General features: G+C 44.8%; 1 protein-coding gene and 1 long non-coding RNA gene across 2 annotated transcripts in view; both read left to right on the forward strand.

Annotated features, from left to right (window-relative positions):
* Positions 1-5,766, forward strand: part of LOC139257015 (uncharacterized) — a 31,421-nt gene extending 25,655 nt beyond the window's left edge. Inside the window, exon 3 of the long non-coding RNA XR_011592216.1 lies at positions 5,522-5,766. This is a non-coding gene — a long non-coding RNA (uncharacterized lncRNA). The remainder of the gene's footprint in view (positions 1-5,521) is intronic.
* Positions 5,767-7,648: 1,882 nt separating this feature from the next.
* The window catches only part of LOC139257014 (uncharacterized), a 71,356-nt gene continuing 61,660 nt past the window's right edge, over positions 7,649-17,344 (forward strand). Inside the window, exons 1-2 of the mRNA XM_070874362.1 lie at positions 7,649-7,762; positions 13,196-13,307. Of these exons, the coding sequence (XP_070730463.1) occupies positions 7,672-7,762; positions 13,196-13,307 (203 nt within the window). The 5' untranslated portion in view covers positions 7,649-7,671. The remainder of the gene's footprint in view (positions 7,763-13,195; positions 13,308-17,344) is intronic.

Below are 17,344 nucleotides of genomic sequence, written 5' to 3' on the forward strand. Positions count from 1 at the left end.
GGAGTTCGGCCTCTGAGTGTGCGCAGAGGCAAGCGTCGTCCGCGTACTGTAGCTCGTGACAGAGGATAGGGCGACCTCAGTTCTAGCCTGGAAGTGGGGAAGGGTGAACAGGTTCCCATTGGTTCTATCGTTTCATTCCACTCCAGCGGGGAGCTTGTTGAGAGTGAGATTAAGTATTGCAGCAAGGAAGATCGAGAACAGCGTTGATGCGATGACCAGCCCTGCTTGACCCCAGTCCAGATGTGGGTTGGGTCTGTGGTGGATCCGTTGGTCAGGATCATGGCTTGCATGTCATCATGGAGCAGGCGGAGGATGGTGACAAACTTTTGGGAGCAGCCGAAACGGAGGAGGACCCTCCATAGTCCCTCGCGGTTGACAGTGTCAAAGACCTTTGTGAGGTCAAAGAAGGCCATGTACAAGAGTTGGTGCTGTTCCCAGCATTTCTCTTGTAGTTGTTGCGCGGTGAAGATCATGTTCGTTCTATCCCTTAGTGGGCGGAATCCGCATTGCGACTCTGGGAGGAGCTCTTCAACCACAGGGAGAAGACGAGATTGAGGAGGATTCTTGCAATGACTTTCCCAGTGGCCGACAGCAGGGAGATTCCTCTGTAGTAACTGCAGTCGGACTTGGCCCCCTTTTTAAAGATGGTCACGATTACGGCATCTCTGAGATCTCCTGGCATGCTCTCCTCCTTCCAGATAAGAGAGATGAGGTCATGCATTCGTGCCAATCATGTTTCTCCACCATACTTTAGTACCTCGGCTGGGATTCCATCTGCTCCTGATGCCTTGTTGTTTTTGAGCTGACTTTTCTACCTTGTGCAGGGCTGGGGTTTTGCTGAGATGGTGGCGGATTGCATGCTGCGGGATGGAGTCAAGGACACTTGTGTCAAAGGCAGAGTCTCGGTTAAGGAGATCTTCGACGTGCTCCTTCCAGCAGGCCCTGACTGCCTCGGTGTCCTTAATGAGTGTCTCTCCGTTGTTTGCCAGCAGTGGGATCGGGCTTTGGGTGCTTGATCTGTAGGTGGGCTTGACTGCGCTGAAGAATCTTCGCATGTCGTGGTTGTTCCTATGGATCGGCTGTCATGTTGGTCTGAAGTTGTGGCCTTCTGTTGTTTCCCGTTGAGCTGCTCTGGGTTGCTGCCCATGGTGATATCACAGATCCCCAGTGCAGAGCAGAAGCCTCATCTCACAGGCCTTCCAGCAGATAACGAAATTGATCTTTTTATAAAATAAATCATAATTTGATGTTAAATCCGATTTTGATGAGTGCTTCTTTTTCAGTTTAGGTTAACAAAAATTTTCAGACATTTTTTTCAGTGGTTTTACATTTTTCAAAAGAGAGTATAACTTTTTTTAACACACAATGTGGAGGTACTATTGTTTTATTTTTAATAACACAGAGTAGCGATAGTAATTGTGATGCTATGAACATTTCTCTGTGACTGTGTGGCAAGGAATCGTTTTTATTATAGTAGTAGGCGGGTTTTGGAATGTAATGTCTGATTGCTAAAACATCATAACCCAATGTACAGCTTCAAAAATACTGCTAAGGCAGCGTAATTTTCGTTTAAGTTTGGAGGATTTTTTGCTGTCACAGTGAGCAAGATTTCACAGAATTACACAGATAATGTTCATCATAGGAACAGACCATTCGGCCCAATTGGTTCCATGCAGGTTTTTATGCTTCACATGAGCTTCCTCCCACCCTACTACATTGAACCCCATCAACATATCCTTCCAGGATAGAGATTTATGACAACATAAATGTCAAATGTTAAGCTTTCCTGCTGGTGGCCAAAACTAGTGGGAGGACAGAAGATTGAAAAGCTTTAAAAAGCCAGCAAAGAATGACTAATAAAATGATTAAGAAAGGGAAGATAGACTATGAAAGTAAACTAGCACAAAATATAAAAACAGATAGCAAGAGTTTCAATAGGTATATAAAAAGGAAAAGAGTGGCTTAAGTAAATGTTGGTCCCTTAGAGGACGAGACCGGGGAATTAGTAATGGTGAACATGGAGATGGCAGAAACTCTGAACAAATACTTTGTATCAGTCTTTATGGTAGAGGACACTAACAATAACAACAGTGGATAGTCAAGGGGTATGGGAGGGAGGAACACAATCACAATCACTAAGGAGGTGGTACTCAGTAAGATAATGGGACTAAAGGCAGATAAATCCCCTGGATCTGATAGCTTGCATCCTAGGGTCTTAAGAGAAGTGGCGGCAGGGATAGTGGATGCACTGGTTGTAATTTACCAAAATTCCCTGGATTCTGAAGAGGTCCCAGCAGATTGGAAAACTGCAAATGTAACGCCCCTATTTAAAAAAGGAGGCAGACAAAAAGTGGGGAACTATAGATCAGTTAGCTTAACATCTGTGGTTGGGAAAATGTTGGAGTCCATTATTAAAGAAGCAGTAGCAGGACATTTGGAAAAGCATAATTCAGTCAGGCAGAGTCAGCATGGATTTATGAAGGGGAAGTCATGTTTGACAAATTTGTGGAAATTCTTTGAGGATGTAATGAACAGGGTGGATAAAGGGGAACCAGTGGATGTGGCGTATTTGGACTTCCAGAAGGCATTTAACAAGGTGCCACATAAAAGGTTACTGCATAAGATAAAAGTTCACGGGGTTTGGGGTAATATATTAGCATGGATAGAGGATTGGCTAACTAACAGAGAGTCAGGATAAATGGTTCATTCTCGGGTTGGCAATCAATAACTAGTGTGGTGCGGCAGGGATCAGTGCTGGGACCCCAACTATTTACAATCTATATTAACGACTTGGGAGAAGGGACCGAGTGTAAAGTAACCAAGTTTGCTGACGATACAAAGATGGGAGGAAAAGCAATGTGTGAGGAGGACACAAAAAATCTGCAAAAGGACATAGACAGGCTAAGTGAGTGGGCAAAAATTTGGCAGATGGTGTATAATGTTGGAAAGTGTGAGGTCATGCACTTTGGCAGAAAAAAAAGAGCAAGTTATTATTTAAATGGAGATAGATTGCAAAGTGCTGCAGTACAGTGGGACCTGGAGGTACTTGTGCATGAAACACAAAAGGATAGTATGCAGGTACAGCAAGTGATCAGGAAGGCCAATGGTATCTTGGCCTTTATTGCAAAGGGGATGGAGTATAAAAGCAGGGACGTCTTGCTACAGTTATACAGGGTATTGGTGAGGCCACACCTGGAATACTGCGTGATGTTTTGGTTTCCATATTTAAGAAAGGATATACTTGCTTTGGAGGCAGTTCAGAAAAGGTTCACTAGGTTGAGTCCGGAGATGAGGGGGTTGACCTTTGAGGAAAGGTTGAGTAGGTTGGGCCTCTACTCATTGGAATTCAGAAGATTGAGAGGTGATCTTATCGAAACGTATAAGATTATGAGGGGGTTTGACAAGGTGGATGCAGAGAGGATGTTTCCACTGATGGGGGAAGACTAGAACTAGAGGGCATAATCTTAGAGTAAGGGGCCTCCCATTTAAAACTGAGATGAGGAGAAATTTATTTTCTCAGAGGGTTGAAAATCTGTGTAATTCGCTGCCTCAGAGAGCTGTGGAAGCTGGGACATTGAATAAATTTAAGACAGATAAACAGTTTCTTAACCGATAAGGGAATAAGGGGTTATGGGGAGCGGGCAGGGAAGTGGACCTGAGTCCATGATCGGATCAGCCATGATCGTACTAAATGGCAGAGCAGGTTCGAGGGACCGAATGGCCTACTCCTGCTCCTATTTCTTATGTTCTTATGTTCTTATGTAATATGCATACACCCCTGGAATTATATTTGATTAATTAAAACAAAAATATTGAGTTATTGTTACATGGTGTTTAAAAATAAACCACTGTGCTTTCTTTGTTTGATGACTTTCTGTATCTGTGGTCCAGCTTCTCAAGGGTGACTAGAGATGGATAATAAATGTCGGCATTGTCAGCGATGCTCACATCCCAAGAATGAATTATAAAAACTCCTGTAATCTGAAATTCATAGGAACGCTGGGTGCTCTAAATCCAGGGAGTAATTTTGCAAATCTCCACTGCTATCATGGAGACTCACTAGAGAGACTCACTAGAAACTCAGTTGAGATGTCTAGAAATCATGGGGCTGATTTTCATTATTGTCAGAACAATGGTGTCACCAGTCCGATGCGGAGCCAGCATTCGCAGGCAATTTGGCGATTGAGGGAGGGGCAAAATCTTGTAGCTCCCCCTTCATGGGACCTCAATTCTCCTGCATTAATGAGGTGCCACCTGAAAGCAGGTTAGAAAATAATATTCTTAAAGCCACAGGATCAATCACCTGCCCATCCACTTCAAATTTATGAAGCATGGGCAATGTTTTACAGTGAGGAATAAGCGTGTTGTGTAAAACATATAAACAAATAATAGGAAAAATTATACTCATGTTAACTGTCGATCTTTTTAACTTGTAGCTAATAATGGATATTTGTAGCTTAGTAAGATTTTTTAAATATTTCTGTTTCTACATTTTTTATATAAAGCAAGCAATTATGAGTCTAGATTTTTACCCATATTATAGCGTGAATACACACTGAAGACATACACAGTTTTTCTTACTCAATAAGGAAACATTGGCCCTGAAATTGCGGCCTCTCCGGGTGCGTATGATGTGTGCAAGTGCCCAAAGAGGCCCCGCAAGTTCCGGGTTTAGGCACACGAGCATGCGCCTGAACCCGACACATGCGATTGCATGCACCCCTGGGAGAAGGGCCTTCACGGGCTGAGATTTGAGTTATTTGCTCAACTGTTGCCCAGCAAATTTCCTTCAAATTCTTATGCCTGGTAAAAGCAGGCATAAGGTCTGCTTTTACCACGTATGAGTTTTAATAGATAGAAAAATAAATGTTGTTACTTATCTTTATATTAAAAACACTGTCTATGATGGTAAGTTTATTTTTAACACTATTAAAACATTTTTCTTTTAATTAAAAAAAAATGAAATTTTCTCTAAAACATTTAATGCAATCTCCCTTAATTTTTAAAAAGTAGTGTTTTTTTTATTTATGTTTGTGGGTGTTATTTATTTTTAGGGGTATTCTCATTGAGAGTAATGGGAGCTCGGAGCTGCTATTACTATGAATGAGAATACTACATTGTGATTGCTGGTCTAGTCCCACGTGATCCCAGGATGCACATATCCTCCTGGAATAAGTGGGCCTCTGCACTGGGCTGTGCATCGAGGCCGCGGGGTAGAAGTCTTTGTTCCTCCGGGACATTTGTAAATATTTTTGTGGTCGGCGGCATCCACCCGCGGGAAGCCTCCGACCGCAATTTCAGGGCCATTACTAATTCATTTATAAATTGTGAGATTTGTACAATGGCAGAGAGCTTCATCCACTGTCAGCGCAAATGATAAAAAATTGTAGGTCGTGCATGCACAAATTTTCAATTTGCTCTGCCCGTTGGCGAGGCTCCCTGCAGCACCAATAGTTAACACCCACCTGATGTCCAGATTATGTTATCAATGATGACTGACAGTGGATGTATTTATTTTCAGGTTGACGCTGCACTGAAGGGTACAAGAACCACATCTTGAGCCACATTCAGGATGTGGGCGATGGTGGCAAGGCTGCATTTATTACCCATCGCAGGTTTCCCTGAGAAAGCCTTTTCTTTCAGTACTGCACTGAAGTCTGAGCCAAGACTATGTGCTGCACTCATTAGGCCCAAGTTTCCACATGATTCACGCCTGATTTTTAGGAGCAACTGGTGGAGAACGGACTATTTTAGAAATCGCAATTCTCCACATTATTTTTTCTGCAGTTCTAGTCAGGTAGAACAGTTCTAGTTTGGAACAGAATTTTTTCTTCAAAAGGGGGTGTGTCCGGCCACTGACGCCTGATTTGAAAGTTTCCACAGTGAAAATGTACTCCAAAGTAAAGTAGAATGGAGCCAGTGAAGATTTTTGTAGAACTGAAAAAACCTGTTCTACACATTAAAAAATCAGGCGCAGGTTACAAATTAGGCGTCCAGAACGAGGTGGGGGGAGGGAGGGGGAAGGGAACTCATTAAATTCGACAATAAATCCTTATTTATACTTCTACAAATATTATACAAATAAATCCAACCTGAATAAACATTTATAAGCCAAGAAAAGATTAAATAAACCATCTTCCTACCTGTGTGAAAGTGCTTCAGCCAGGGAGAATTCTGCAGCTGTTCGTGCCGCTGAGCAAGAGAGGGAGGGAGAGAGAGGGAGGGAGGGAGGGAGGGAGAAGAGAGACGGGGGGGGAGAAGAGAGAGGGGGGGAGAGAAGAGAGAGGGGGGGAGAAGAGAGAGGGGGGGGAAGAGAGAGGGGGGGAAGAGAGAGGGGGGGGAGGAGAGAGGGGGGGAAGAGGGGGGGGAAGAGAGAGGGGGGGGAAGAGAGAGGGGGGGAGGAGAGAGGGGGGGAAGAGGGGGGGGGAAGAGAGAGGGGGGAAGAGAGGGGGAGGTCGGGGAAGAGAGGGGGGTTCGGGGAACAGGAGCGGGTGTCAGGTCGGGGGGGGAGCGGGTGTCGGGTCGGGGGGGGAGCGGGTGTCGGGTCGGGGGGGAGCGCGTCTCGGGTCGGGGCGGGGGGGGGGGAGCGGGTGTCGGGGGGGGAGCGGGGGTCGGGTCTGGTCGGCGGGGGGCGGGGGGGAGCGGGTGTCAGGTCGGGGCGGGGGGGGGGAAGAGCGGGGGTCGGGGGGGGAGCGGGTGTCGGGTCGGGTCTGGTCGGCGGGGGGCGGGGGGGAGCGGGTGTCGGGTCGGGGCGGGGGGGTGAGAGTAAGGGTCGGGGGGGGGAGCGGGTGTCGGGTCAGGTCTCGGGTCGGGTCGGGTCGGGGGGGGGGTGCGGGCCTTGGGTCGGGGCGGGGAGCGGGTCTCGGGTCGGGGCGGGGGGGGGGAGAGCGGGGGTCGGGGGGGGAGCGGGTGTCGGGTCGGGTCTGGTCGGCGGGGGGCGGGGGGGAGCGGGTGTCAGGTCGGGGCGGGGGGGGGAGAGCGGGGGTCGGGGGGGGGAGCGGGTGTCGGGTCGGGTCTGGTCGGCGGGCGGCGGGGGGGAGCGGGTGTCGGGTCGGGGCGGGGGGGTGAGAGTAAGGGTCGGGGGGGGGAGCGGGTGTCGGGTCGGGTCTGGTCGGCGGGGGGCGGGGGGGAGCGGGTGTCGGGTCGGGTCTGGTCGGCGGGGGGCGGGGGGGAGCGGGTGTCGGGTCGGGGCGGGGGGGGGGGAGAGCGGGGGTCGGGGGGGGAGCGGGTGTCGGGTCGGGGCGGGGGGGGAGAGTAAGGGTCGGGGGGGGGAGCGGGTGTCGGGTCGGGTCTGGTCGGCGGGGGGCGGGGGGGAGCGGGTGTCGGGTCGGGGCGGGGGGGTGAGAGTAAGGGTCGGGGGGGGAGCGGGTGTCGGGTCGGGTCTGGTCGGCGGGGGGCGGGGGGGAGCGGGTGTCGGGTCGGGGCGGGGGGGTGAGAGTAAGGGTCGGGGGGGGAGCGTGTGTCGGGTCGGGTCTGGTCGGCGGGGGGGGCGGGGGGAAGTGAGTGTCGGGTCTTGTCGGGGGCGGGGAGCAGGAGCTGGCCGTGGGAGGAGCCTCATTCACGCAGACCCAGTGAGGCCATTGGGTCAGGGCTAGGGGCTGCGTGCTTCGGGCCCCTCCCACACAGTTCGGCGCCTGGAGCTACTGCACTTGCGTGCCGACTGTAGCGCGCATGTGCAGAGGTCCCGGCACTGTTTTCAGCGCCGGGACCTGGCTCCGCCCCCCCACAGCTCGTGCTGGCTGCGCCGAGTGCTACAGGACCTGTAAGTAGGTGGAGAATACTGAGGATTTTTTTAGGCGCCGTTTTAGGCGCGAGAAATGGGCGCCCAGCTCGGAGGGGCGCCCGTTTTTTTTCTTGTGGAAACTTGGGCCCCTAGAGTGGGACTTAAACCCGCAACCTTAGATGTAATCACATGCTGTAAAAAAGATTTAAATTGCGATTATTTCCTCCAAGTTTGGAATTTTTAATATGAACTAGCTAGAAGTACTTTATATTGAATGTACTTTTCCTTTGCGCTGCTTTGCTTTAGGATTTTTTAATTTTTATACGGCAAGAGAGACTGAAAGTTTGCAGATTAAAGAGACTTGGTTGATAGGAGACTGGAAATTGTTCATTCCCTATTGAGCAATGGAATATTAATCACTTTTTTGGACTGGAAACAGAGAATTCAAATTTACACAACTTATAAGAGCACTTGTAGCTACAAGTTTTCAGTTCGACAGCGATGGCAAAGCTTGCTTTACTTACTGTGGGTGTGATCTTTGTATTTGTTTTCTTTTGGTCCTGATAATCAAAGATTTAAAAATGTTACTAAATGTGGACGTGCATTTTTCATATACAATGGATCAGCGACACATTATGAAATGTCTTTTTATTATTCATTTCGATTTCTTAAGTAGTTTAGATGTCAGAAGAAAGGCAAGCGAGAAGACTGCAATACCAAGGATTTAATGTTAACAGGATGTGACTCATCCTAGGTTTGCAATTCAGGGGAGCAGAAGTTCTGTTACAAGATTTTTCACTGAAGTGAATAAAGGAAATCACAAAGCTTCTGCTGATTTATATTGTTTTACTAAAACATTATTACTTTATATAGAATGCTTTCAGTTTCATCAATGATATCAGGAAAATGGTGATCATTGTATGCCTGGCTTATTTTTTCTGTTAACAATAAAAAAAATCTACCTTAAGCATGGATATCTGTCTTTCACTTAGAAATTCAAATAGTGCGTGCCATTCTGAAGACATTTTTTATATTTATATATGGGATGTGGGTCACACTGGCAAGACTGCATTCATTGCCCATTCCTAGTTATCCTGAGACAGTGATGGTGGGCATTTTCCTTGAACTGCTACAGTCCTTGTGGTGATGGTGCTCCCACAATGGTTTATATAGGGATTTGCAGGATTTTGACCCAGTGATTTTGAAGGAACAGCGTTAAATGTCCAAGTGTGACTGGGAGCCAATAGTTTAATTGGTCATTTATCTCATTGCAATTTGTGGGATCTTACTGTGTAAAGAATGGCTGCTGTGTTTCACTGCAACAGCCACTGTACTTCAAAAATTGGCTGTGAAGTGCTTTGGGACATCCTGAGGTCGTGAAAGGCGCTATATAAATGGGGGGAAGGTGAACAGTCATGTCGTTGTCTATATTGGTACCAATGACATAGGTAGAAAGCGGGATGAGGTCCTGCAGGCCGATTTTAGGGAGCTAGGAAAGAGATTGATAATCAGGACCTCAAAGGTAGTAATCTCTGGATTACTCCCAGTGCCATGAGCTAGTGAGTGCTCGGAGGATAGAACAGATGAATGCATGGCTGGCGGGATGGTGCAGGAGGGAGAGCTTTAGATTCCTGAGGCTTTGGGACTGTTCTGGGGGAGTTGGGACTTGTACAAGCTGGACGGATTGCACCTTAACAGGGCCGGGACCAATTTCCTCACAGGGAGGTTTGTTAGTGCTGTTGGCAGAGGGATGGGAACCTAAGCATAGATTCAGAAGGGAAAGCAGTTTGGAAAGCAGAGGAAACAAAAGCTAGAAAATAGACAACAAAGCGGTTTGGCAATGCTTAATGGTATATACTTCAATGCAAGGAGTCTAGTAAAAAGGCAGATGAACTGAGAGCACAGATAGACACGTGGAAGTATAATATCATAGCTATTACTGAATTCTGGCTGAAAGAAGGGCAGGGATGGCAGCTAAACGTACAAGATTCTGAGGGGGATTGGCAGAGTAAATGCTGGGAGGTTGTTTCCCCTAGCTGGAGAGTCTAGAACTAGGAGGAATAGTCTCAGTATAAGGGGTCAGTCATTTAAGACTGAGATGAGGAGGAATTTCTTCACTCAGAGGGTTGTGAATATTTGAAATTCTCTACCACAAAGGGCTGTGGATGCTGAATCGAGTATATTCAAAACTGAAAGAGATAGATTTTAGGACTCTAGGGGCATCAAGGGATATGGAGATCGGGTGGGAAAGTGGTTCTTATATAGGCCATGATCTTATTGAATGGTGGAGCAGGCTCAAGGGGCTGTATGGCCTACTCCTGCTACTAATACTTATGTTCTTAAATATTCTTGGTTTCAGGGCTTTCGGACGAGATAGATAGTGGGATAAAAACAGAGGAGGTATCACAATATTGGTTAATAGGCAATTACAATTGTGAGGAGGGTGACATGTTAGAAGGATCATCAAATGAGGCCATATGGGTTGAACTGAAGAACAAAAATGAGACAATCACATTGCTGGGAGTGTACTATAGACCCTCAAATAGGCAGAGGGAGATAGAAGAGCAAATATGTAGGCAAATATCTAAGAGCCAAAGCAATAGGGCAGTAATAGTAGGGAATTTCAACTACCCGAATATTAACTTGGATAGAATCAGTGTAAAAGATATAAGGCTAGACTTTCCATAAGTTTTGCATCACTACCGCCCACTTAATATCCATTTTAACACTGAGATGAGGTATAACGCCCAGATAGTGCCCATTTAGCAAAAAAATGGAAACTTACACCCATTTATCGCTCACTTATCGCCCATCATTACTTTCGGCATATAGTTAACGCCGAGAATTAATAATACTGCCCGCCCAATTTTTTTTGCCGTAAATGTCAGAAAAATGGAAACTAATGCCCATAATATCGCCGAGTGTTACTTTGAATCTCGCCCACATATCGCCGAAAATATCGCTTGTCGAAACAAATGCTGAGAAAAAGCTGCTCTCTCCTGACCTTGACCCTGCGGTATGGACGCACTTTTGTAAATCGGAGGACTTTTCATATAAAAGGCTGCTTCAACTTCTGGGGAGTTTTGATGTAATCTGCAGTTATTTTAAGGTGATTTGAATATCTGAACAAACATACAAACATCTTATACAATGGACGAATTGAACGGGGTAGCATAAGGCAAAAAAGGGAAGTATATGTCAAATACCGAGAGCTAAATACTGCAGAAAGCTTAGAAGAGTATAGAAAGTGCAGGGGAGAAATTAAAGAGAAAATTAGGAAAGCAAAGAGAGGGCATGATTGGCTAGTTAAATCAAGGAAATCCCAAAGATGGTTTATAAATACATAAAGATCAAGAGGATAACTAAAGAAAGTGTAGGGCCTATTAGAGACCAAAAAGGTAACATTGGTGTGGAGGCAGAGATGTGGATATGGTTCTGAATGAATACTTTGCTTCTGTCTTCACAAAAGGGACAATGCAGCATTGTAGTTAAAGAGGAGGGGTGTGAAATACTAGATGAAATAAACATAATGAGAGAGGAAATATTAAGGGGTTTAGCATCTTTGAAAGTGGATAAATCCCCAGGCCCGGATGAAATGTATCCCAGGCTATTATGAGAAGCAAGGGAGGAAATAGTGGAGGCTCTCTCCATCATTTTCTAATCCTCTCTGGCTAGAGGTGTGGTGCCGGAGGACTGGAAGACTGCTAATGTTGGACCATTGTTTGAAAAAGGAGAAAGGGATAGACTGAGCAAAGACAGGCCAGTCAGTCTAACCTCAGTGGTGGGCAAATTGTTGGAAAAAATTCTGAGAGACACTATTAATTGTCATTTTGAAAGGCACGGATTAATCAAGGGCAGTCAGCATTGATTTTTTAAGGGAAGGTCATGTCTGACTAACTTGATTAAATTTTTTGAGGAGATAACAATTCGATGAGGGTAGCACATTTGATGTAATCTACCTTGATTTTAGAAAGGCTTCTGACGAGATCACATATGGCAGATTGGCCAGTAAAGTAAAAGCCCAGGATCCAAGGGAACATGGCAAGTTGGATCCAAAATTGGCTCAATGGCATGAACCAAAGTATAATGGTCAATGGGTATTTTGTGACTGGAAGGCTGTTTCCAGTGGGGTTCTGCAGGGCTCAGTACGAGGTTCTGGTGAGGGAGTATAAACAGATAGGGACTAAATTAAAAAGCAGAACCACAAAGGTAATAATTTCTGGATTATTACCTGCTCCATGAGTAAATTTGCATTGGGTAAATAAGATCAGAGAGACGAATGCGTGGCTCAAAGAATGGTGTGGAAGAAATGGGTTTCGATTCATGGGGCACTGGCACCAGTACTGGGGTAAGAGGGAGCTGTTCTGTTGGGACAGGCTTTACTTGAACCGTGCTGGCGAATCGAATAACTATGTCTGTAGAGAGGGCTTTAAACTAAATAGTGGGGGGGGTGGGGGGAAGGGTTCAGGTGAGCGGAAATTTAAAAAGTCAAAGAGAAAGGAGAAGACAATAGAGCAGGGTAGCGATGGGAGAAATTATAACCAGAGTGGTGACAGGAAGAGACAGAATGTATAAAAATAAGAGTGCATCAGAAAGTGGGGTCAAAGCAGGGGAAAATGGTAAAAAGACAAAATTAAAAGCCCTTTATCTGAATGTACGCCGCATTCGTAACAAGATAGATGAGCTGACAGCATAAATAGATATAAATAGGTATGATCTGATAGCCATTACAGAGACGTGGTTGCAAGGTAACCAAGGCTGGGAACGAACTATTATGGGGTATTTGACAATTCCGAACGATAGACAGAAAGGAAAAGGAGGTGGGGTAGCTCTGTTAATAAAGGATGAGATCAGTGCAGTAGTGAGAAATGATATTGGCTCAGAAGATCAAGATGTAGAATCAGTTTTGGTGCAGATAAGAAATAATAAGGGGAAGAAGTCACTGGTGGGTGTAGTCTAAAGGCCCCCTAACAGTAGCTACACTGTTGGACGGAGTATAAATCAAGAAATAATGGAGGCTTGTAAGAAAGGTACGGCAATAATCATGGGCGATGTTAATGTTCATATTGATTGGACAAATCAAATTGGCCATGGTAGCCTTGAGGAAGAGTTCATAGAGTTTATCCGGGATGGTTTCCGTGAACAGTACATTGTGGAACCAACTAGGGAGCAAGCTGTCTTAGATCCGGTTCTGTGTAATGAGACAGAGTTAATGAATGATCTCATAGTAAAGGATCCTGGATCCTCTAGGAAAGAGTGATCATAGCATGGTTGAATTTCAAATTCAGTTGGAGGGTGAGAAATTTGGATCTCAAACCAGTGTCCTGATCTTAAATAAAGGCGATTACAAAGGTATGAAGGCAGAGTTGGCTAAAGTGGACTGGGAAAATAGATTAAAGGATAAGACAGTTGATGAGCAGTGGCAGACATTTAAGGAGATATTTCATAACTCGCAACAAAAATATATTCCAGTGAGAAGAAAAGACTCTAAGAAAAGGAAGAATCATCTGTGGCTAACTAAGGAAGTAAAGGATGATATCAAATTGAAAACAAAGGCATACAATGTGGCCAAGATTAGTGGGAGGTAAGAGGATTGTGAAATTTTTAAAAACCAATGAAGAATGACTAAAAAAAAATAAAGAGAAAGAAGATGGATTATGAGAGTAAACTAGCAAGAAATATAAAAACAGATAGTAAGAGCTTCTACATGTATATAAAAAGGAAGAGAGTAGCTAAAGAAAATGTTGGTCCCTTAGAGGATGAGACTGGGGAATTAATAATGGGGAACAGGGAAATGGCAGAGTCATTGAACACATAATTTGTATCGGTCTTCACGACAGAAGACACTAAAAACATCCCAATAATGGATAATCAAAGGGCTATAGGGACGGGGGAACATAAAACAATCACCAAAGAAAAAGTACACAGTAAAATAATGAGACTAAAGGTGGACAAGTCCCCTGAACCTGATGGCCTGCATCCTAGGGTCTTAAAAGAAGTGGCTGCAGGGATTGTGGATGCTTTGGTTGCAATCTACCAAAATTCCCTTGATTCTGGAGAGGTCCCAACAGATTGCAAAACCACAAATATAACGCCCCGATTTTAAAAAGAAGGCAGACAGAAAGCAGGAAACTATAGCCTAACATCTGTCATTGGGAAAATGCTGGAGACCAATATTAAGGAAGCAGTAGCATGACATTTGGAAAAGCATAATACTGTCAAGCAGAATCAGCATGGTTTTATGAAAGGGAAATCATGTTTGCCAAATTTGCTGGAGTTCTTTGAGGATGTAACGAGCAGGGTGGATAAGGGGGAACCAGTGGATGTGGTGTATTTGGATTTCCAGAAGGCATTCAATAAGGTGCCACATAAAAGGTTACTGCACAAGATGAAACCTCACAGGGTTGGGGGTAATATATTAGCATGGATAGAGGATTAGCTAACTAACAGAAAACAGAGAGTCGAGATAAATGGGTCATTTTCCCATTGGCAAACGTTACTAGTGGGATGTCACAGGGATTGGTGCTGGGACCTCAACTATTTACAATCTATATTAATGACTTGGATGAAGGGACAGAGAGTAATGTAGCCAAGTTTGCTGATGATACAAAGATGGGTGGGAAAGCAAGTTGTGAGGACACAAAGAATCTACAAAGGGCTATAGACAGGCTAAGTGAGTGGGCAAACATTTGACAGATAGAGTATAATGTGGAACAGTGTGAGGTTATCCACTTTGGCAGGAAAAATAAAAAAGCTAATTATTATTTAAATGGAGAGAGATTAAAAAATGCTGCAGTACAGAGGGACCTGGAGGTCCTTGTGCATGAAACACAAAAAGTTAGTACGCAGGTACAGCAAGTAATCAGGAAGGCAAATGGAATGTTTACCTTTATTGCAAGGGGGATGGAGTATAAAAGCAGGGAAGTCTGGGGTGTAGTTAATCGAAGAACTTTTTATTTAATTTGATTAGGTTTGAGGTACTTAAGTGACAAACAATGCAATTATGATGTGTATATAAGTCTCAATTGAATTAGATTATTTCAAGTTGTACAGATTGAAATGTTTAAAGACTATGTTTATATCTGTTTTGGAGGACCATGCACTGTACCATTTCATTTTGACTGCAGTGTGATTTATTTCTTGTTTTTGAATTTACAGAATATTGGTGAGACCACACCTAGAGTACTGCATACAGTTTTGGTCTCCTTAATTAAGGAGGGATATACTTGCATTAGAGGCAGTTCATAAAATGTTTACTAGGTTGATTCCTGTGATGAAGGGGTTGACTTATGAAGAATGGTTGAGCAGGTTGGGCCTCTAGTTATTGGAGCTTACATAAATGAGAGGTGATCTTATTGAAACATTTAAGGTACTGAGAGGGCTCGACAAGGTAGATGCAGAGAGGATGTTTCCCCTCATGGGGGAATCTAGAACTAAGGGGCATAGTTTCAGAATAAGGGGTCACCCATTTAGAACTGAGATGAGGAGGAATTTTTTCACTCAGAGGGTTGTAAATCTGTGGAATTCTCTGCTGCAGAGAGCTGTGGAGGCTGGTCATTGAATATATTTAAGGTGGAGATAGACAGATTTTTGAAGGGTTATGGGGAGCAGGCATGGAAGTGGAGCTGAGCCCAAGATCAAATCAGCCATGATCTTATTCTTATGTAATGGCGGAGCAGGATCGAGGGGCCAATTGGCCTACTCTTGCTACTATTTCTTATGTTCATATGTCCCTTGCTTTTTGTGGTATATATGTCAATGATTTAGACTTCAATGTAGGGGGCATGATTAAGAATTTTGCAGAATTTTAGGGTAAAAAGGAGGCTTCTCTCCTTCAAGGTGGACTAACTGATATAGTTAATTGACACCTTGCCCAGATTCCCACTGTATAACGACCACGGAAGTAAACAAACGAAACCTCAGTTTTACCGGTTTTATTACGAGCAATGCACGGGAAGGTTCAGCCTAAATCCTCCGAAATACAAGAGTTTTCAAGTACAATTTATACAGGTTTTGGAGAGGAGCTATTCTCCTACAAAATCATCGATAGGTCTATTGCTATCAGCGAAGTTACATTGATTTGTCGACTCTTATCAGACGGACTCTGAGTGGTAAATGCAATTGTCCATCTCTCATCATTGTTTTGTTCCATCTTGCCCTCTACCCCAGTCTATCCGATGCCTAGGGTGGTTGTACTGGCTTCTTTATCTCTTCCTCAGGGACTTTTAAACAAACTGCTGACTTCGGCTGTTTAAGTATTACTAAGGTTAAGCTATAGTTTAATGTGAATAATTCTGCTATACCTAAACAAGCAAGTGTTACAGATATAGGCAATTTATAAGTTCACTACCTTCAGCATAAATCTGACCCCCTATTTGCATCCCCTACAATTTATCCCTTATAATTCCCCCCTAATGGCCCTTGGCTATATGCCGAAGATAGGCCATTTCCCAATTAATTTCTCATGGGTGGGCTTCCAGGGTTGTCCTTTCGCTTGGGAAGCGCTACTTCCCGAGCTGCAGGATCTACCTGTTGGATTTCCCATCAAGGTGATACTGAGTAAGTCCTTTCTGCCAGACTGTCCGATTTTCCTTTATTCAATGTTTTAACTGTAGTACGGGCTAGGGCCTGCCTCTTACGTCGGTTACACCTTTTTGCAGGATAATACAACAAGGTGAGTTCCCTTGCACTACAACCAATACATTTAGTCCAGCATAGTTTGTGTATAAGCCCTTTTTAGCCAACATTTTCTTGGTGTTCGAATCTTTCCTCCACTTGGGGTCTTCTCTATTCTGCCGAATCAATTTCTCTTTTGCCCCAGCGTTCATAGTTGGACACGTTTGTGGTGCTGGGGGTATGATGGTCGAGGTCCTGGTAGTGCTCACTGTTGCTAAAGTTGTTGTGTATGCATGCCTGCTTACTGTGTGATGTCTGTAACACTGTTATGCCACACTGAATGTACCCTTATACTGTACACGCCTTACCTGTACACCAGAGGGTGCTGCTGCTGGAGACCTAAGGGTTACCTGCACACTGCAGTATAAAAAGGAACTCACAGCTTGTTGTCCTCACTCAGGAGCTGCTAATAAAGGACTACAGGTCTACACAGTTTAAGTATCATACCCTGCCTCGTGGAGTCATTACTAAAGGTGCGCACATACACTACAAAAGTAGTGGGTGGGGTCGTGGTGGTGCGTCTATCTCGGGAGATATCCCTCCACCACCATTCAGAGATGTTGAGTGAAACCTGCACCCACTTCCCCCGGGGGCAGTATCTCTGTCCCTCCGGATTATGAAACACACCGTGGTCTTATTCCCACTAATTATTGGTCCCGTATTCCTGGCCCATCCCCAATGTTGTTTTGTTTCCTTGTTACGTTGTTTTATGCCCGTTATTTAAGTCTACTGTTGCTCCGTCTGTCACCATCAGTGTTATTGATTCTTTTTAAACTAATGTTGCCCGAGTCCCTGTAATACAGGCCTTGCCGTCCCTCAACCTGTTGTCCTTGATATGAGGTTACGTTACCCCACGTTGTTTCCACAAGCACTAGAATCCTGCAAAAAAACAATATTTCCCGGTCGTCACCAGTTAGTTAGTGACCATTCTTTTTTAACTGGGTC

The sequence above is a fragment of the Pristiophorus japonicus genome, unplaced genomic scaffold (assembly GCF_044704955.1).
Source record: "Pristiophorus japonicus isolate sPriJap1 unplaced genomic scaffold, sPriJap1.hap1 HAP1_SCAFFOLD_790, whole genome shotgun sequence".
Taxonomy (NCBI): Eukaryota; Metazoa; Chordata; class Chondrichthyes; family Pristiophoridae; genus Pristiophorus; species Pristiophorus japonicus.